This window comes from Cavia porcellus, unplaced genomic scaffold (assembly GCF_034190915.1).
Source record: "Cavia porcellus strain 051 isolate PalLab524CR breed Dunkin Hartley unplaced genomic scaffold, mCavPor4.1 scaffold_7, whole genome shotgun sequence".
NCBI lineage: Eukaryota > Metazoa > Chordata > Mammalia > Rodentia > Caviidae > Cavia > Cavia porcellus.
In genome coordinates this window covers 22,873,007-22,892,785 of record NW_026947490.1, presented here as the reverse complement: position 1 = coordinate 22,892,785, position 19,779 = coordinate 22,873,007, and the positions used below count along the sequence as shown (strand labels likewise).

The 19,779-nt window shown below is 53.2% G+C and overlaps 3 protein-coding genes across 4 annotated transcripts; all 3 read right to left on the bottom strand.

Moving 5' to 3' along the window:
* Window positions 1-4,120: 4,120 nt before the first annotated feature.
* Apoc2 (apolipoprotein C2) lies at window positions 4,121-6,114 on the bottom strand. Of its 2 annotated transcripts, XM_013146781.3 has the most exons (4): window positions 5,988-6,114; window positions 4,793-4,868; window positions 4,490-4,637; window positions 4,121-4,371 (listed from the first exon to the last, which is right to left on the bottom strand). In XM_013146781.3, exons 2-4 carry the CDS (start codon window positions 4,854-4,856, stop codon window positions 4,281-4,283), a joined length of 303 nt encoding a protein of 100 aa, XP_013002235.1. In that variant the 5' UTR covers window positions 4,857-4,868; window positions 5,988-6,114; the 3' UTR covers window positions 4,121-4,280. The 2 variants fall into 2 exon arrangements, with proteins under 2 accessions (XP_013002235.1, NP_001166385.1); NM_001172914.2 differs by lacking the exon at window positions 5,988-6,114 and having other exon boundaries at window positions 4,143-4,371; window positions 4,793-4,869.
* Window positions 6,115-6,294: 180 nt separating this feature from the next.
* Apoc4 (apolipoprotein C4) lies at window positions 6,295-8,959 on the bottom strand. Its single transcript, XM_063254014.1, has 4 exons — window positions 8,928-8,959; window positions 8,460-8,746; window positions 7,155-7,281; window positions 6,295-7,018 (listed from the first exon to the last, which is right to left on the bottom strand). The coding sequence occupies exons 1-4, from the start codon at window positions 8,957-8,959 to the stop codon at window positions 6,571-6,573; spliced, it is 894 nt and encodes a 297-aa protein (XP_063110084.1). The 3' UTR covers window positions 6,295-6,570.
* A 5,813-nt stretch (window positions 8,960-14,772) lies between these two features.
* Window positions 14,773-17,533, bottom strand: Apoc1 (apolipoprotein C1). Its single transcript, XM_003464666.4, has 4 exons — window positions 17,449-17,533; window positions 17,259-17,332; window positions 16,326-16,473; window positions 14,773-14,907 (listed from the first exon to the last, which is right to left on the bottom strand). The coding sequence occupies exons 2-4, from the start codon at window positions 17,314-17,316 to the stop codon at window positions 14,826-14,828; spliced, it is 288 nt and encodes a 95-aa protein (XP_003464714.1). The 5' UTR covers window positions 17,317-17,332; window positions 17,449-17,533; the 3' UTR covers window positions 14,773-14,825.
* Window positions 17,534-19,779: the final 2,246 nt, after the last annotated feature.

The following is a 19,779-nucleotide window of genomic DNA, read 5'->3' as shown; positions in this document are numbered from 1 at the left end:
CTTGAAATTACACTGTAAAGCTACTGTGATTTAAAAAACAAACAAACAGCGTGGTACTGGGAAAAAATGGATCCAAAGATCAACGGAATAAATTAGAAGATGCAGAAATAATTCCAGACACACTAAGCCACCTTATCTTTGAAAAAGGTGCCAAACACACTCACTGGAAGGAAGATAGCCTCCTTAATAGACGGTGCTGGAAAAACTGACTGCAAAAGATTAAAACTGCACTTTTTCACCATGTACTAAGCTAAGATCAGAATGGATCAAAGATATTAATACTAAAACAGAGCCGGGAGTGGTGGCTCACGCCTGTAATCCCAGCACTCGGGAGGCTGAAGCAGGAGGATCGTTGTGAGTTCGAGACCAGCTTGGGCTAGAAAGTTCAAGGCCAGCCTGAACTGCATAGCGAGACCCTGTCTCAAAAAGACAAAAAAAATATATATTAAAACAGAAACATGAAATCTGCTGGAAGATAGAGTAGGTAAAACTCTTGAAGACACTGGTGTAGGCAAAGAGTTTATGGACAAAACCCCGATTGCACAGGAACTATCACAAAGAATCAACAACTGGGATCTCACCCTACTGAAAAGCTTTTTCACAGCAAGAGAAACCACCAACAGAGTGAAGAGACAGCCCACAACGTGGGAGAAAATGTTTGCCAGCTGTACCTCAGACAAAGGATTACTATCAAGACCATAGAAAGAACTCAAATAAATCAGTCCTCCAAGATTTAAAAACTCAATATAGAAATGGTCATCTGAATGCATACACACTTCTCAGATGAAGAAATACAAACAGCAAATAAATATGTGCAAAAATGTTCGACATCACTGATCATTTGAGAGATGCAAATTAAAACAACACTGAGATTCCACTTCACTCAGGGAAGAGTGACTATTATCAAGAAATTAGGAGGCTGGGGATTTAGCTCAGCAGCATAAGCACCTGCCTTGCAAGCAGGCGGTCTGAGTTCGATTCCCAGTACTGATAAAAATGAAAAAAAAAAAAAAAAAAGAAGAAGAAGAAGAAATCAAGCCATAACAAATTCTGGAGAGGCTGTGGGGGAAAATGAACCCTTTTCCACTGTTGGTGGGATTGCAAACTGGTTCAACCACTGTGGAAATCAGTGTGGAGATTACTCAAAAAACTAGGACTGGAGGTCCCAGCTATTTCATTTCTGAGTATCTTCCCAAAAGAATTAAAAACATCTTGGGGGCTGGGGATTTAGCTCAGCGGCATAAGCACCTGCCTTGCAAGCAGTGAGTTCGATCCCTGGTGCCAATAAAAACAAACAAACAAAAAAGACAAAAAAACCCATCATGCCCCAGCTATATATATGCACCCATGTTTATAGCAGCACAGTGTGTAACAGCTAGATCTTGAAACAACCTAAATGTCCATTGACTGAGGAATGGATAAAAAAGATGTGGTATTTTTATACAGTGGAGTACTACTCAGCCATAAAGAAGGAGAAACTGGAGACTTTTGTTGGTAAATGGATGCAACTTGAGCCCATACCCATAATAAACCAGACACACATGTGTAAATAAATCAGACACACATGTGTAAATATATTGTCTCACTACTGTTGAGAAGATGAAACAAACAACATATATAAAAAATAGTTAAGATAGTTATACTACTGATTTCTCTAAGTTTGCTCAAGAGAAAGATTTGTGCTGGTGTTGATGTGCTCGAGGTGAATGATTTGGGGATGACAATGCACCATGTATGTACTGCTGTTGCCCCCAGATTGACGTGTTTTGAAATTTTGGGGTTTTTTTTTTCTCTCTGAAATACACTAGATTTGAGAGGGGAAAAAAACTATAATGGGTTTGAAAAATAAAATTGGGCTCGCTCCTCAGCTCCAACCAATGGCATCCTCAGCAGGTGAATCACAGGACGGGACCGCTCTGTCCTCCACTAGGGGGCGCCCACCACCAACTAGGGGCTGCGAGTTCAGATTCTACGGGGACCCGGCTGGAGATGAACTTCTAAGTCCTGAGGAGAAGGAATTGGGGCGCACGCTGGAGTCTAAAGGAGGAGGAGTCTAGGGCCCAAGTAGCTGCGTTCTTGGGAAGGAGGAGTCTGGGGGCCGGGACCCTGGTCCCCTGGGGAGCGCAGAGGGGTCTGAGAAAGGAAGGAGGAGTCTGCGAATGGCACCCGGATTGGTTGGAAGCCACGCTGGCCGGGGCAGCGGTTTGGTTTGGCCAGCGTCCGTGGGAAACAAGTGGACAGAGCAGGGATTGTTCCCGCAGGGTCTCCCCCTCCTGGGGCCTGGCAACCTCAGCTCTTCCCAGGCCCTGGGGACTTTGGGGCATTGCCTGCAGCCCCTCCCGGGCCCCTGTTTTCTGCAGGGTCACAGCTGCCCGGCCTCAGCACTGGAAAGTTGCCCCAAGAGTGTTGAAAGCCTAGCTAGAATTAATGCCAAGCAGATCAGGAGGAGTCCAGGCCATGTTCCCGAGACACGGCAGCCCCACCCATGGGACCTACGGGGTGTGAGGGACCATCTGCTGGCTCACCTCCGCAAGCCCTGCACCCACAGGCCCAGCGCCGGCCTCCCTCGGGCCCTGGCATCGCTGCTTATTTGTGTGTCCTGGGCTTCAGTCTTTCTTTTTCCCCAGTACAGTACATTGAACCCATGGGTGTTCTACAACTCAGCTGCATCCCCTTATGCATCTATTTATTATTTGTGGCTTGTTTTGTTTTGTGTGATAAGTCTCACTAGGTAGTCCAACCTGGCCATGAACTTGTGATCCTCCTGCCTCAGCCTCTCCTAGTAGCTGGAATTACAGGCAGGTATGGCCTTATCCCTTTTTTTTTTTTTTTTTAAACAGAGTCTCCATATGTAGTGCAGGCTGGCCTTGAACTCTCAGTGATCCTCCTGCCTCAGCCTCCCAAGTGCTAGAGTTACAGACGCGCACCACAGCACCTGGCCCATCCCTATGCTTTTCACCTGCTCTTCCCTACTACCAGATACCACCTTCCATGGCTAACCACTGCCTCCACCTGACCTGGGGCCCAGTTAGCACCTTCCTGCTCTCACATACCTGCTGGCAGCACAGCATTTCCTGTGAGCAGCCCCAGCCTTGCCATCTGGCCATCTCCGACCTGTCCTGGGCTATTGAGGGTGGTTACACCCCGGCCTGGGTCTCTTCTCCTTGGCCCTGTGCATGGCCTGAAAGGTCCTCCAGCTATCTTCTCACTCCCTGAGGCTTTCCCTGTGGCCTCCCACTGAAGCTCTGTTCCTACCATGAAAGGGGAGAAGAGGTGACCAAACCCTCTACAGAGCCAACGTCACCAAAACTTCGGGAGACCAGGTGAGGACAGCTCTGTTTTCCCTGCTGTGTACCCAGACCTTGGTAGGGCACAGTAAATATGTGGGAAGTGAAAGACTGGACTCGCCCGGGCGTGGGGGCTCATGCCTGTAATCCCAGCACTAGGGAGGCTGAGGCAGGAGGATCGTTGCGAGCCTGGGCTACAAAGTGAGCTCAAGGCCAGCCTGAACTGCATAGCAAGACCCTGTCTCAAAAGACAAAAAGACAAAAAAAAAAAAAAAAAAAAAAAAAAAACACTGGACTCAAGGAGCCCAGGCTTTAGCCTTTGCCTTTGTGGACCCCGGCTGCCCCAGACGCTGGCTCCCTCGACTTACAGGGACCCGTGGGTGTCAGTGCTCTCTCTGTCACAAGACTATGGCAGAAAATTCAGAGGGGGTGCAGTTCCAGTGTAGACCCAAAAGCGAGGGCAAAGCTCAGTAGTACAGCACTTGCCTTGCATGTGTCAGGCCCTGAGTTCCATGGCCGGCACCATAAAAATAAATAAACACTGAAAAAAGTGTCACTCCAGGGTCTGCATGCTTCCAAAGGCCACTGCAGATGACCTGTGTCCGAGATCTGTCCTCCTTTAGAGGAGAAGTCCAGACCTCTCTGCAGAGAGGTGACGCCTGGAGCCTCTGGGTTATTTATTGTCCGTCTTTACATCTCCTTCGTTCGGAGAGGCAGGCTTGAGGTCAGGGGTCCCTACACCCTACACCCAATAGGTGCTCATTACACGTTGGTTGGACTCAATCAGTGCCCCCCATGTTGTTGGTTCCTGGGGCCTCCAGAAAGCAGCCACATTAGAGGGGACAAAGGACACTTATGCTTTTATTTCTGCATTTATCCAGTATTCATTCACTGATGAGACTCAGGCTAGAGTTGGAGGCAGAAAGGTGAGAAGTGCTGGGCAATCAGGAGAACCTGGGGCTGCTGGGCCTGGGCTCCCCGATCTCCTGGCCATCACTGTTTTCCTTGAAGCATGGTCAAGATTTGGTCGGTTAAGATGCCCGTGTAAGTGCTGATGGCCGCTGAGCCTTTGCTGTAGATGTCCCTGGAAAGAGAGGACAGAAGAGTCGCAGAGGAGAGGCCTGGGACTGGGCCTGAGGGAGGAGGCCGGCCATGGGCTCCTGAGGCCTGCATGATGCAGATCTCGCAGAGGCACAGCCTACCTGATCGTCTCGTCCACGGCGGGCAGGTAAGTATTGTTATACAGGCCCTGGGCAGCCGCTTTGGCACTGTCCCAGTAGGTGGAGAGGGTCTCCAGCAGGTCTGGGCTGGTGGGCTCGTCTTGCTGGGTCAGATGGGCACCCTGGACCTCTGCGGGAGGACAGGCATGAGGGCTGGTGTTAGGGAGCAGAGGGTGCTGCGGGGTGGGGATACTGGTGTGGAAGGAGAGGAGGCGGCAGAAGCAGGGTCAGAAGACCCCGCTGGGAAGACACCGGGGGCCGCCCCTCCTCAGCGACCCCACTCACCACATCCCAGCAGCAGCAGCAGCGGCAGCAGGAGCCAGAGCAGCAGGAGAGAGCGGGCGTCCATGGTGCCGCAGACCTGGAGCACAGAGGAGGGTGTGAGGCAGGGTCCTGAGCCTCTTGGGTAGGGGCTGAGTTCTGCTCCGCGTCCCTCTCCTGCCTCACCTAAGTCCCCCGGCCACACCTGGAATGAGATGTCTTCCCCGGGCCTCCACAGTTTGACAATCTGTACTCTAATCTTTTGGAGGAGGGTGCAGGGAATTGAGTCCAGGGATGCTCTGCCACCGAGCTACATCTCTGAGTCGTTTTATTTTATTTCTTTTTATCTGGCTTTTTGAAATAGGGTCTCGCTGTGTATTCTGCACTGACCTTGACTTCACTATGTATCACAGGCTGGCCTTACACTCCTGGCATATAGTGACTCTCCTGCCATAGTCTCTGAAGTGCTGAGGTTGTGGGTGTGTACTACCACACCCAGTCCTATTTGTTTAAATTTTGAAAGTGTATCTTGCTCATTTGTCCAGGCTGGGCTCAAACATGTTATCCTTCTGCCTCAGCCTCCTGAGAAGCTGAGATTACAGGTACATTCCACCAACATCAGTTTTCTTTTCCTTTTTTTTTTTTTTTTTTTTTTTTTTGGGACAGGGTCTTAATGTGTAGCCTAGGCTGGCCTCGAATTTGTGGTGATTCTCCTGCCTCAGCTTCCAGAGTACTAGGATTACAGGCTCATAAATAGCACCGTAACTAGCTCCAGCATCTTAATTCTAACCATCCTCACATTCATGCATTCACTCAAGAAGCCTGTTCTGGGCCAGGGATTTAGTTCAGTGGCATAAACACCTGCCTGGCAAGACAAGATCATGAGGTCATCCCTGATACGGGTACCACACACACAAAAAAGAAGCCTGTTCTTGGGGCTGGGGATTTAGCTCAGCAGCATAAGCAGGCGGTCATGAGTTCAATCCCTGGTACCGATAAAAAATGAAAAAGACAAAAAAAAAAAAAAAAAAAAGAAGCCTGTTCTGAGGACCTCACAGCTGGAGCCCAGCAGGGAGCATGAGAAGGTGCCACCCCTGCTGACTGAAATGATTGCCAAACCCAAGGCTCCCGACCCCAAGTTCCCAGTGGCTTGCGCTGTCTTGCTCTCCGTGAACCCTTCCCAGCCCTGACCCGGACCCCCAACCCGTCTCTCTCTTACCAAACTCAGGCTCTGGCAGGCGTCCTTTGCAGCTTCGGCCTGCACAGCCTTTATAGCCCCGGAGCCACCAGGCCATCACTCTCCTGGGCCAAAGTCCTGGCCCACAGAGCTGCTGGCTGGGGTAGGGGCGGGGAGGAGGGGCAGGCAGGACAGCGATGTCCCCCTGCAGGCCAAGCCTCTGTGAACCTTCACCTGGGAGAGTTGGTCCCTGAAAGGGGCAGTGTTGGCTGGGGCCAGGAGAGGAGAGAGGGCTCCAGGCGCCCACCAGGAACGGGTCTGGGGTCTCCATCTGCTGAGAATCAGGGCGAAGAGAGCGGGGACACCCTGGGGCCTATTTGCCCTACCAGCTCTCCAGGCTTCCCGTTCTCATTTCTCCCTACTCCCACCCCCTCTCCCTTTTGGTCTTCTTGAGACAGAGTCTCGCTTGCTCTGCAGTTCAGCCAGGCCTCACTCTGCAGCCCAGGCTGGTCTTGAACTTGCAATGATTCCCCTGCCTCAGCCTCCCGAGTGCTGGGATTATAACTGTATACCAGGTTTACCACTTCCACAGTGAAATGCTCTAAAGCTTGCCGCCCTTGCGAGCTCACAGTGCCTGCGTGCACGCGCGCGCGCGCGCGCGTGTGTGTGTGTGTGTGTGTGTGTGTGTGTGTGTGTGAGATCTTTCTTTTTTTTTCCCCATTTTATTCTGTGGGATGTGAGATTTTTCTGACTCTGCTCCCAAAGCCCCTACTGCTCCTCCCTGGCCAAGTGTAACCCCTTCCACCCCTGAATCCCCAGATGTGAGTGGGGAGAGGACAGCACGGAGGGATGCAGACCCACACAGAGAGGAAATCTTTATTGTGGGCAGGGGGGCAGCAGGAGCACACGAGTCCTGAGCCCGGCCCCTGCAGAGGAGCCTGGGGCACAGGCTGAGGGTCTTGTTCAGGAGGCTGTCCTTGGACTGGGTGAGCCAGGCCTGCGTGCGGGGACCCAGGTCTTTCAAGTGGTCCTCGTAGTAGGTCTGCATGAAGTCCTGGAAGACTCCAGGGCTCCTGTGGGAGACAGGACAGACAGTTGAGACCCCAGCCACACCAGGGGCTCCTGCCCCATTTACATCTGCTGGCTGTGTGACCTTGGGCTCCCGGCCACTGACCCTGCTCACACGTCCAGGCCATCGTGCCCACTCACCAGAACCATTGCCACCTCTCTCTGGTCCTGATCACCATGAGCTCCACCAGCCCCCTCAGCCTGCTCAGGCCCCAGCTGCTCGCCTCAGGGTCTGTCTCAGGGCTCAGGTCTTCCACAGATGCGTGGGCTGCATGGGACCAGACAGCAGCTGAGCCAGGAGCCTGAGAGCCCCACCCCTCCCTCCAAGTCACTCCTGGGCCCGTGCAGAAGCCCTCCGGGCCTTCCCTCCACCATCCCTCTGACCACTGCCTGCTTCCACCAGTGGGCCTGTCCTTCCCTCTGCCCGGTCCCCTCCCCACTCCTATCCTGTGTGACTCCCCAGGCCTGGGGTCCACCCCTCCCTGCCCAAAGCTCCCTCTCCCCTGCTGACCCTCAAATTGGTGATTCTCCTGCCTCAGCTTTCCAGGGTCCTGGGTTGCAGGTGTGTGCTGTCACCCTGGCCCGTGCTAACATTTTAAACCTATGTGCAACTGGGTGTGTTGACAGGTGTCTGTAATCCCAGCATTCTGGAGGCTGAGGCAGGAGGATCGCTGTGAGTTTGAGACCAGCTACACCGTGTAGCCAGAGGGATGGTGGAGGGAAGGCCCAGAGGGCTTCTGCACGGGCCCAAGAGTGACTTTGAGGGAGGGGTGGGGCTCTCAGGCTCCTGGCTCAGCTGCTGTCTGGTCCCATGTAGCCCATGCATCTGCGGAAGACCTGAGCCCTGAGACAGACCCTGAGGCGAGCAGCTGGGGCCTGAGCAGGCTGAGGGGGCTGGTGGAGCTCAGGGTGATCAGGACCAGAGAGAGGTGGCAATGGTTCTGGTGAGTGGGCACGATGGCCTTGAATTCACTGGCTACCCAGTGAATTCAAGACCAACCTGAACAACGTAGTGAGACCTTGTCTCAAAAATAAAATAAAATAGGGGGCTGGTGATTTAGCTAAGCAGCATAAGTGCCTGCCTTGCAAGTGTGTAGTCGTGAGTTCAATCCCTGGTACCTATTAAAAAAATAAAATAAAATGAAATAACAGGTAAATAAAAATAAATGCATATGCAAAACACAGACCTTCATGCCCACCAGGACACACTGACAGACCCCTCCCACTCACACTGTGCCTACGTGTGGCCTTGGGGAGGCTTGCACACAAACACACGCATGCACTGCTGCTTACACACACACACACACACACACGCATGCGCATGATCACTGTCCTCTGTGCCAACCCCACGTTTACACTTCACGCTCAGCTGCTGACACACACACACACACACACACACACACGCACACCCTGCTGGGCACATGTGCTCCTGCCCACCTCCCTGTCACCAGCCACAGGACGCACATCCACCCCCATGGCCCTCTTCTGCGGTCGCCATACTGCCCCCCTCCTCACCCACAGCACAGATCAGGGCCAGCACACAGAGGCAGAGGGCGGGCAGGGCCTGGAGCCTGGGTCTCAGGAGCCGCGTCTCTGGGGCTGTGTCTGTGTCCTGCTGCACTTGGCACTCCAGGCCTTGGGACGGAAAAACGGCACCGAGCTGAGCCCTCCCCTGGCTACCACCCACGCCCTTGCCAGGGACTTTAGAAAGAAGGGCCCAGGTGACAGTGACACTCAGCGGTCACACCACCCTGCTGGCTACCCTCTTCCCCACCCTCCCCGCCCCTGGCCTGACAGATGACAGAGGCTGCGTAGCCTCCTGTGCCCAACCAGTTTCCAATCCAAGCTCCACCTCCCCAGACAGCCCATGTCTGGCCTCAGTCTCCTCCTCTGTAGAATGGGACAGAAACCCACATTTGAGGGCACTGATTGAACATACCAGGCATGGCGGGGCGAGGTGTAATTCCAGCACTTGGGAATCTGAGGCAGGAGGATCACCATGAGTTCAAGGCCAGCCTGAACTGCATCATGAGACCTTGTCTCAAAAAACCATAATTAAATTGTAAAAAAGAGAGGAAAGAAAGGTGGACTAAGGGATATAACCGAGTGTGTAGAACGGAAAACCATATTACTGAGCTTTTGTTGGATCATTGAACGGAACTATCTACAATGTCACTGTATGAATGTCCACTTTATATACTTTAATTTTGTAATTTGGACAACTGTCTCTGGGAAGATATGTAACCTATTAACTGGTGATTTCTTACTGTATATTTTTTTCTTGAAATTCTGTATTACTTGTACCCTTTTACTGCTTTGTTTTTTCATGTCCTTTCTTTTTTTCTCTTTAAATTAAAAAAAAAAAAAACCCAAAACTAAACCAGGTATGGTAGTGCATGCCTATAATCCCAGCAATCAGGAGGCTGAGGCAGGAGGATCACCATGCATTCAAGGGCAGCCTGAACAGCAGAGAGAGATCCTGTCTCAAAAAGAAAAAAAAGCGGAGGGGGGGGCTGGGGATTTAGCTCAGCAGCATAAACGCCTGCCTTGTAAGCAGGCAGTTGTGAGTTCGATTCCCAGTACCGATAAAAAGGAAAAAGACAAAAAAAAAAAAAAAAAAAAACCAGGGATAGAGCTCGGTGGTAGAGTGCTTGCTTAGCATGCAGGAAGCCCTGTGTTCCATACCCAGTGCAACACACACACATACACACACACACACACAGATTCAACCCCTAGTACCGAAAAACAAACAAACAAATAAACAAATACCAAAAGCCAGGCGTGGTGGAGCAGCACCCCTGTAATCCCAGCACTCGGGAGGCTGAGGCAGGAAGATTATTGCAAATTCGAGACCAGGCTGGGCTACAAAGTAAACTCAAGGCCAGCCTGAACTGCATAGAGAGACCCCGCAAGGTGCCGTCTCCCCGTGTCCCTGTGAAGGCTGGGGAGGCTCATGGAGGAAAGTTCCAGGTGCACACAGTAGGACAGAGTCCAGGTCACGTCCAGGCTCAGTGCGGGGTTGAAGGAAGGCGAGCCTTTTGTCCCGCAGGCCCGCACCGTGCTCCCAGGCACATGGCTCTGCCGGCTGTATCCTTGCTCTAGAGTCTCCTGATACAACAGGAGACGCCCAGTTATACTGGAACACAGTTATAGAATGAATTTTTTAGCCAGGCGTGGCGGCACAGACTTGTAATCCCCCAGCACTTGGGAGGCTGAGGCAGGAGTGTTGCTGTGACTTCAAGGCCAGCCTGAATTATGTAGAGACCTGGTCTCAAAAAAAAAAAAATCAATAAAAATAAAACTAAAACGAAGCTGCCAGCCTCACGAGTGGGATGAACAAGTTCTGGGGATAGAAAGTGTGCGGGTCATCCGGCGGCTTGCAGTCCCCAGCAGCCCAAACTGTGCACCTGAAGAGGCTCTAGGGTGTGTTTTAGGGTGAGCCGCCTCTGCCCCGGCACAGGCAGAAGCGGAGACCATGCCTGGCCTGGGTCCCAGCTGGGACGTCCCAGGCTGCTCTTCATCTGCCAGTGACCTTCTTGGGCCACGGGAGATGGAGGACGCGGGGCATGGCAGCACCCAGAGGCTCCCCATGCTCCTCTATTGCCTCCTGCTTGTTCTCCTTTCCTTCTTTTTGGTGCTGGGGGTGGACCCTCAGGCCTCACCCAGGCTAGGCAAGCGCTCTTCCACTGATGGACATCCCCACCTCTTACACTTTTAAATTCTAAGCCAACTCCAGGCTAGCTCTGAATTTGCCATCTTCTCACCTCAGCCTCCTGAGTCACTAAGCTTACTCATGGGACACTGCCCTCGTTCCCAACAGCCTCAGGAGGCAGGTACCTTTGACCTTCTCTTTTTACAGATCAAAGCCAGGCACAGTGGCACAGGCCTGTCATTCATTCCAGTAGTTGGGAGACTGAGGCAGGAGATCTGGAGAATTTGAGGCCAGCCTGGGCTATGTAGTGAGACCTTGTCACATAACAAAACATTCCAGAGGAACAAACTGAGTCCACCGGGGTTGTAGTGGCCTTGAACCCGTCTCATGCCAAGCCAAGCCAGGACGGCCTCTGTCCCTCCCCACTGGCGCTGAGAGGACAGGGGAGGTCACAGCCAGGGGGACGTCTGTCCTCTGCCCCTGCTCCCAGGTCAGCAGCGAGGCCAGGGATGTTTGCTATTTGTTGCTTGCAATGTTTGTTCCTCTTACCCACAGGGAAGGGCTGAAGGTCACAGGGGTGGACCTCAGGGACAGCTCAAAAACAACTAGGGAAGGGGGGATGGGGGCAGGGCGGCCAGCAGGGGAGGGGCCCTGAGGGTGCACCCCGAGACCCCACCTGTCGAGGACAGGGAACATCTGTGATACTGCAGACTGTGGCAGGGCCCCACCCAAGCCCCTAAGCCATTCTCTCCTCGAGAACCCACAGTCCTCTAGGCCCCAGTGGGGACCCCATCCCTCCACACCCCCCAGCGCCTCCACAGGCCTCCTTTTTCCCTTTCCTGTTGTTTTGTTTCACAGGTTCTCAGTAGGAAGCCCAGGCCAGCCGCTCTCAGACCCCTGGCGACCCTCCTGCCTCAGCTCCCACCCAGAGGGGAGATTACTCTTGCTCGCCACTACATTTGGCTCTCTTCAGTCATTTTCTATGGAAGTCTCTAGAAAGAATGCTGTTTTTCTGTTTGTCTTGTTGAGACAGGGTCTCGCTATGCAGCCCAGGCGGCCTTGAGCTCACTGTGTAGCCCTGGAGGGTCTGGAACTCACAAGGCTCCTGCTGCCTCAGCCTCCGAGTGCTGGGATTACAGGCGTGAGCCACGCCCTGCTAGAAAGCAAGCTCTAAGCAGCTGCTCTAACCACTTGCTTCCTGGGGTGGTTAGGATTTTACTGGGAAGTATGGGATGAAAAAGTTTGAAATGCTGTTTTTAGGGTGTGTGGTGCAGGGGGAGGGCTGGGATTGAATTCACACTGCACCCTCAGCCCTTTTTTTTTCTTTTATTGAAACTGGGTCTTTCTAAGTCACTAAGTTGTCCAGGCTGGGATCAAACTTGCAATCTGCCTGCCTCAGCCTCCCACAGGCCCGGGGTTATAGGCATTACCACCACAACCATTGAAATGCTCCTCTTCTTTCTGCCTTCTCCCCAGGAAATCTTCATCTATTAATTCATTTTCTTTTTTTTTTTTTCATTTTTGAGCCAGGGTCTTGCCATGCAGTGAAGGCTGGCCTTGAACTAGCGGCACCCTCCTGCCTCAGCCTCCCATGTGCCAGGGTCACCAGGCCCCATGCATTCATTTTCTTACATCATTCACATTCTTCTTCTTTTTTTTGGTACCAGGGATCGAACTCATGACCTTGCACTTGCCAGGCAGGTGCTTATGCCACTGAGCTAAATCCCCAGCCCCATCATTCTTTACACATTCTTTATACTTCTTCCTCTTAGGGCTGGGAAGGCAGCTCAGCAGCGTGGCGCCTGATTAGCATGCGTGTGACCCTGGCTTCCACCTCCACCACTGTAAAACCCACAAATAAAATGGTACACTCTGTCCAATTCCCTGGTGCCCAGTACATCTGCAAGGTTACACAACCATTGCCAGGAATTCTAGAACATTCTTATCCCACAGGAAGCCAGTAAGCTCCAGCCGTCTTCTCCTCTCTGCTTTGGTCTCTGCAGATTCCTCTGTCCGGGATCTTTGGGATCTTTCTCAGAACCGACTCAGAGAAGATACATTTCCCGACTCCCTTCTCTTGTATCACGTGTCCACACTTCTTTTCTCTCTTTCTGGGACTGGGACTGAGCCCAGGGCCTTTGCACTGAGCTGTAGCACTAGGTCAATTTCATTTTATCTTGCAACAAGGTCTTTTAAGTTGCAAACTTGTCCAGATTGTTCTCAAACTTGTGACCAGCCTGCCTCAGCATCCTCAGGAGCTGGGGCTGAGGGCACGTCTCACCATAGCTGGCTGGCACCTGTTTGTCTCAAAAGCTTGGCCGTATTTCTTTATGACTAATATTCCTCTGTCTGGGTGCTCATGTACACACATTAGACGTACACACTGTGTACAGATTTGTTCACCCATTTGTCAGCTGATGAGCATTTGGGTTATGCTACTTTTTGCTCTATTTTTCCGGGGGATGGTCTGAGACAGGGTCTCACTATGTAGTCTAGGTTGTCCCTAAATTATGTAGCCCTGGTTGGCCTTGAATTTGATGATCCTCCTGCCTCAGCTTCCTGGGTGCTGGGATTACAGGCCTGTACCATCAACCCAGCTTGTTTAACTCACTGAGGAACTGCTGAAATGTTTCCAAAAGCAATTCTGTTCGCCCATTCTTATACGAAGCCGTTAGTTGATATTTGTGTAACAAGCATTTATGAAAAACATGACATTGCTCTTAGCAGGTCCTGGCTCTAACCTGGCATCCCAGCACTCAGGAGGGTGAGGCAGGAGGACTGCCCCAAGTTGCAGGCCAGCTGGGGCTCCATAGTGAATTTAAAGCCAGCCCGGACTACATGGAAAGACCCTATCTGAGAAAAGCAAGCCACAAGAAACACTGTAGCACCCTTACATGCTTCCCCACTTCTTTCTGGCTAAGGTGGAGTTAGTAAAACTCAATCTCCCCTCCTCCAGGCACCCTCAGACCCCTGGCGGGCCGGGGCCTCTCGGAGTCCTTGTTGCTGGCTGACCCCTTGCATGTGTGCATCAGGCCAGGGCTGAGAGCGCCATGTCCACTGGGGTGAAAGTCCGGGCTCTGTCCTGACACCACTGGGGCCCTTTGCTCAAACCCAAGGACGGGTGCGTGGGCTCTAAAGTCCGGCCTGCTCACGGCGGCCTTCAGCTAGAACTCATGAATGGTGGAGAACGGGTGACTCACATCTGTGCAGCAGCTGCTCTGTGGAATGTGAATGTTCATTCATGGAACCAAGGGTTATTTTTCTTTGAGACAGGGTCTCGCTCTGTAACCCAGGCTGCCTCAAACTCCCCGATCCTCCCACTTCAGCCTCCCCAGCGCGGCAGTTACACAATTACAGGCATGCGTCACCACACCCAGCCAGTTCTGAGGGTTGTTTTTGTTTTTGTTTTTGCAATACTTGGCATTGAACCCAGGGCTTTGACCGCCCTTTTTGGTTTGGTTTTATTTTGTTTTTTGAGACAGGGTCTCCATGTGTTTCCCAGGCTGGTCTTAAACTAGTGATCCTCCTGCCTCAGCCTCCTAGAGAACTGGAATTCCAGGCTGTGCCGGGAAGCTGGGGAAAGGCTCTAGTAGAGCTCCATTCCCAGCTGGCAATGAGCTTATTGAGTGCCTATTGTGTGCCAGGCTCCGCTTTAGGATCTCAGAGCCACTTCAGGGACAGGCTTTGATGGACCTGGCACTCTGCTAGTGGACGATAGACAGTAGGCAGGCAAATGACCAGGTGGCCAGGCCAGAGGTGGGACAGGAGCCAAGGAGGTAGGAGGGCTTAGGGTGTAGCTCAGCATATAGGTTCCACCTCTAGACCCTCCCCAAAATAAATAATAAGAGGGGGGCCATCCTCACTCTGACAAGGACTTGTAGGAACTCAGTGTGTTAAGACAGATTTGTAGATTTGTGGTACATACCTGTGATCCTTGCCTGCACTCTGGAGGCTGAGGCAGGAGGATCACTGGGAGTTCCCAAGTACAAAGCTAGTTCAGGCTACACAGCAAAGCTCGGTCTCAAAACATAACAGCAAAAAAAGAAAAAAACTTTGGGGTGCCTACAAAGGTCCCTAAAGTGGGCCCATGATGTACACACAGGAGAGTCTCTGTAGGATTTTTATTGGGGAAGACCTGGGCGTCACGGAGAAGTCTTCATTCAGGTACCACCCTCAGGAGCTTGGGAGAAGGTGGCTTTGAATTTCTCCCGCACTTTGCTGACAGTCTTTGAAAGCCATTTCCTGTGGGGAGAGGTTGGGAAGGTGTCACCACGTACGGCTACCTGCAGGATGTCCCCACCTCACCCCACTCCCTCATCACTCCTGTCCTGGATTTCTGTCCCTGTGGTGAGAGGAGGAGGATCCCTGAGTGGGGCCCATGTCGGTGCCTCAGCTTCCTCAGATGACCAGGGCAACAGATGCAAACCATCTTGCCCCCCATTTTCTAGGTCTACCTTTCCTTTCATCTATTTACTTTTTTGTCCTTTTGAGATAAACTCTTGCTATGTATTTCAGATTGGTCTCAAAATGTGGTGATCTTCCTGCCTCAGCCTCCTGAATGCTGGGATGACAGGTGTGCACCACCACATCTGGCACCATCTCCTTTTTCAACCCTCTGAGGGAGCTCTTGCTCAACCTACCCCTGCAAGGGCAGCTCACAGCCTCCTTTTTCACCTAAAACTGTTTGGTTTTTAATTTAATTTAATTTTTTTGAGACAGGATTTTGTTGTTGGCTTTGAACTCTAATCATCTAGCACAGGCTGGCTTTGAACTGTGGGAGATCCTCAGCTTCACTCTCCCAAGTGCTGGGGTGTGCACCATCATGCCCTCTCATCTCATCTCTCTTGCCTGGAAGACCTAATTCTTTTTATCTATAGCCCTTCCTGCCTCAGGGCCTTTGCATGTGTCCTCCACTGGGACCATTCTTCCTCAATTTAGTTCTGGCTAGATTCTCTCAATCATTCAATCTCACTTTAAATTTTACTCAATTCCTGCTGGGCGTGGTGAAGCACCTAGTGGGTTGCCCCTACCATCCCAGCACAAGGATTTCCATGAGTTTTAGGCCAGTTGGGACTATACAGCTTGAGACCCTGTCTCGAAAACAACAACAAAAACAAATCAAGTCACTTCCACCCTGCCATGAAATCTATAGGAGGCCCTCCCTTATCTTCTTTCTCGTCCTCTTTATCATCTTCACCGCGCCTTGCCCAGTCTGCTCCGGTTCATGATCTGTCTCTGCTTTCTGCACATGATGCCAGCTGGCATTTTATCTTGTTGGTGACCCTGTCGTTTCATCCCCCCCAGCGCATGGCAGCACACAGCAGATGGGCAGTAAACCTCCTTGAAGCCAGGAATGGTGGGACATAGTGATTAACTCCAGCAGGAGGCTCACTATGAGGCGCAGGGCCAGCAAGCTGGGGGTCATTTCCTTTACTTCCCTCTGTGCCCCTCTCTTGACAGGTCAGGAGACCAAGGCTCACAGTGCCGTCCCTGTTCAAGGGCGCATGCGCAGTAAGGCACCTACGTCCGCCAGAACCCAGTGGAAAACGTGGCCTGGCTGGGATCAGGGAACCTGTCCTCCATGTCCGAGCGCCCTGAGATGCGGCTCAGTGACCACAGGCGGTCATGAGCCGCTGGGCCTGCCCTAGAAGGGTCCTGACCAGGTCTTGGTAGGAAAGTCGCTCTGCTTGATGTGCTCTATGGCTGCCCGGGCCTTGCTCTCCACGGTGCTCCCAAACTCCTTCAGCTTGCCCGGGAGGCTCTCCAGGGCGCTGCCGAGGTCCGGGGCGGCCTGCGCTGGGGCTGTGCCTGCAGGGAACGAGCAGAGGGTACGGACGGCAGTCATCCAGGAGCCCGGGGCTGCATAAGGCCATCCTGGACTGTGATGCTCGGGAGCGAAGGAATCAGGGTGCAGGAGGGCCCCGAGGGGTCCCATGGGGCTCAAACTGCTGGGCGCTGCCTTCCCCGGCACCACAGCCCTGGGGCCTTTAACAGGCTGGAGGAGCACAGCCAACCCCGGTGGGGTGGGCGTCATGTGTCACCAGTCACCAGTCGGAGGGCGCTTCCGGCCCACTTGCTGGAACTCACCTTAGCCAATTTAGAAGCCCACCCGGCAGGGCGAAGCTGCGGCCAATCAGAGGAAAACTGGGGAACAGAGACACAGAAGGGTCCCCAGTGCTCTCCAGGACCTGCTAACACTGGACCCAGGCCAGCCTCACACTCCCAAACCTCTGACTCCCACATTCCCCATTCTCCCAGCACATCTTTTGCGTTCTTGTTTTTTGTGGCATTTGGGGATCAAACCCAGGTCCTTTGCGCTGATCTGTATAAACCCGGGCCATTTTATGCTTTACATATGCGTATTTTTGTTTTGATTTTTTTTTTTTTTTTGACTTTTTCCTTTTTATCAGTACCGGGGATCGAACCCACAACTGCCTGCTTGCAAGGCAGGTGCTTATGCCGCTGAGCTAAATCCCCAGCCCCTTTGTTTTGATTTTTGAGACAGGTCCCCCTATATAGCCCCCTATATAGCCTGGAACTCACGGGAATCCTCCCGCCTCAGCCTCCTGAGTGGTCTCACATCCGACTCTTACCTTCCAAAGCTATGAACAGGACGAAGACCAGAACGGGTAGCGACAGGAGGAGCCTCATGTCTGCAGAGGGCACTCTGGGGCGGTGCGGGAATCAGTGAGCTGCTCCCCCGCCCCCCACCGCGGCCCTTCCAGCCCTCTTAGCTCCTCCGGCTGACCTCCTTCCCGCCCTCCCTCCGGGTCCAGCACACACCTGTAGTCAGTGCACCCGCTGGCTGGCTGGAGGTGGGGCTGGCGGTACAGCTGCCCAGCATTTATCCGCTGGGGAGGGGGCGGAGCATCTCACCTCCCTGTCGCCCAGCCGCCCCCACACCCACTTTCCTTTCTGTCCTCCGACCTTTCCCCCCTCTGACCTTTCCCCTGGGCTCGCACCTCACACTGCCATTACTGTGACCTCAGCCTGCCCAGCCCCTGCCCGCTTAGGGACAGGCCCCACTCTTCCCTGTGGCTCTTTCCTTTCCAGGGTGACAGCCCCATGGGTCTCACCCCAGCTCGTACTGGGTCCTTTGTGACCTTGTGCACCTGGCCCTTCCCCCTCCTTTCTTTTTTTCAGGGTCTTGCTCTGTAGTTTGTGGAATGCAGGCTGGCCTTGAACTCACTATGTAGCCCAGACTGACCTGGACCTCACAGCAATGTCCTGCCTCAGCCTCCAGATTGCTGGGATTACAGGTGAGGGCCACCACACCAGCTTCCTCTCCCTCTCAGCTCGGACTCTGCGCTGCTCTGGGATCTGCTCCTGCCCCCAGGGCACCACCAGGGATCCTCCCCCAGGGTACCACCCCTGTGCCTCCCAGCCCTCCCTCGATGCTCTCTGGGGACCTAATTCCCTGGGCCTGTCCATCCTGGGGATTGAACCCAGGGATGCTCTCCTACTGAGCTCCATCTACAGAATTTTTTTAGATTTTATTTTTTAAAACAGGGTCTCCCAAAATTACCCAGGCTGAGCTCGAGCTTGCAGTCCTCCTGCCTCAGCCTCCTGGGATTATGGGCACACATCCTTGGGCTGGGCTCGGGGGTCATATTTCTTTCTAATTTTCATTCCTGTTACGTTGCAGTACATTATGAGTCCCTTCGTGGTGGGCAGTTGGTGCACGTCCATAGCACAGTTTACTCTTCTTTCTACATTGCTTCCCCTCCGGGCTCTGTGGCCTCCCTTCCTCAGTTGGGCTGGGTCTCTTCCACCCTCTGAACTGCAGAAGGCAGCACAAGCCTCCTGAGAGCACTCGCCCCTGCCTCCTCTGCCCGGAACACTTCTTTTGCTCTTGCTTGGCCCCCCCCCCCCCCAGCTCCTCCAGTGCATCCCTCCCGCGGGGCGCCTTTGACCGCTAGTGACCCCGAAGCTGGTGGGGAGGGTGACTGGCCTTGGTCCCTGGCGAGCGCGTGCCAGCGCTGGCGTAGAGGGTGGTTGTGAAAGGGACTGCACAGATGCCAGCCTGGCAGCACTGCAATACCCCCAGGCTGACTCTGAGCTTCCAGTCGCTTTGGGCCCCAGCTGGACAGCTTCCTTCCTGCCCAGAGCCTAGCGCATTCCCCAGACATCCAGGCGGTGTCCTCTTTTCTTTTCTTTATTTTTTTTTTTTAAGACAACAGCTCTTTACATATTTCAGGCTGGTCTTAAACTCACTGGCCTAGGCTGGCCTCAAGCTTTAGGTGATCCTCCTGCCTCAGCCTCCTAGTGCTAGGATTGCGGGCCTGCGCCACTACTCCTGCTCCTGGTGTCGTGACCACCAAAAGCCTAGAGTAGCAAGCCCCTGTTTTGCCAGTCTTGTCTCAGCCGCACGGGTTTCCAGTTTATAGGTGGGGAAACTGAGGCACAGGCAAATACATTTTAGGATTAGTGAGAGGTGGGGAGAGCCCTTGGTCCTTCCTCTTCTCAGACTCCTGGCTGTCTCTCTGGAGACCCCTGATGCCGTCAGTCCTGTCTACCCCACCAATAGCACCCGATGCCAGTCCTGTACCTGACTCCCAACCCCCTCTCACCTCCTTTGAGGCCTGACTGGGGTGCTGCAAGATGGCACTCACTATGTCTCCTTACAGCTCGCCACACACAGCCTGAAATCCTAGCTACTTGGGAGGCTAGGCAGAAGGATTGCAAGTCTGAGTCCAGCCTGGGCAACTTAGCAAGACTTTGCCTCAGAGAAAAAAAAAAGTGGGGGGCTGTGGATGCGGCTCAGTGTAATGGCTCTGGGTTCACTTTCCAGTAACACACACATGTGCACACGTGCACACATGCACACAGCTCTCTATGCTTGAGTATTCAAGATTTACCACTTACAGGGCTGAGGCTGCCGGCTGCCTTTCTTACTGACCCTGGGGAAAACTGAGGCCTGAGTGGGCCTGGCCCTGGCCCTGGCCAGCAGCCCACTGGGTCTGGAGCCTGTGAGTCATCTCTGGGAGGGGAGCCGCCTCCATGCAGACACCTGGTGTTTGCCAGGAAATCGCAGAACTCCAGCTGTGCCAAAGACACTGGGGGCCAGGCAGGGCCCCCAGACTCAAGCCCTGGCCTGCCCTGGGCTGAGAACTG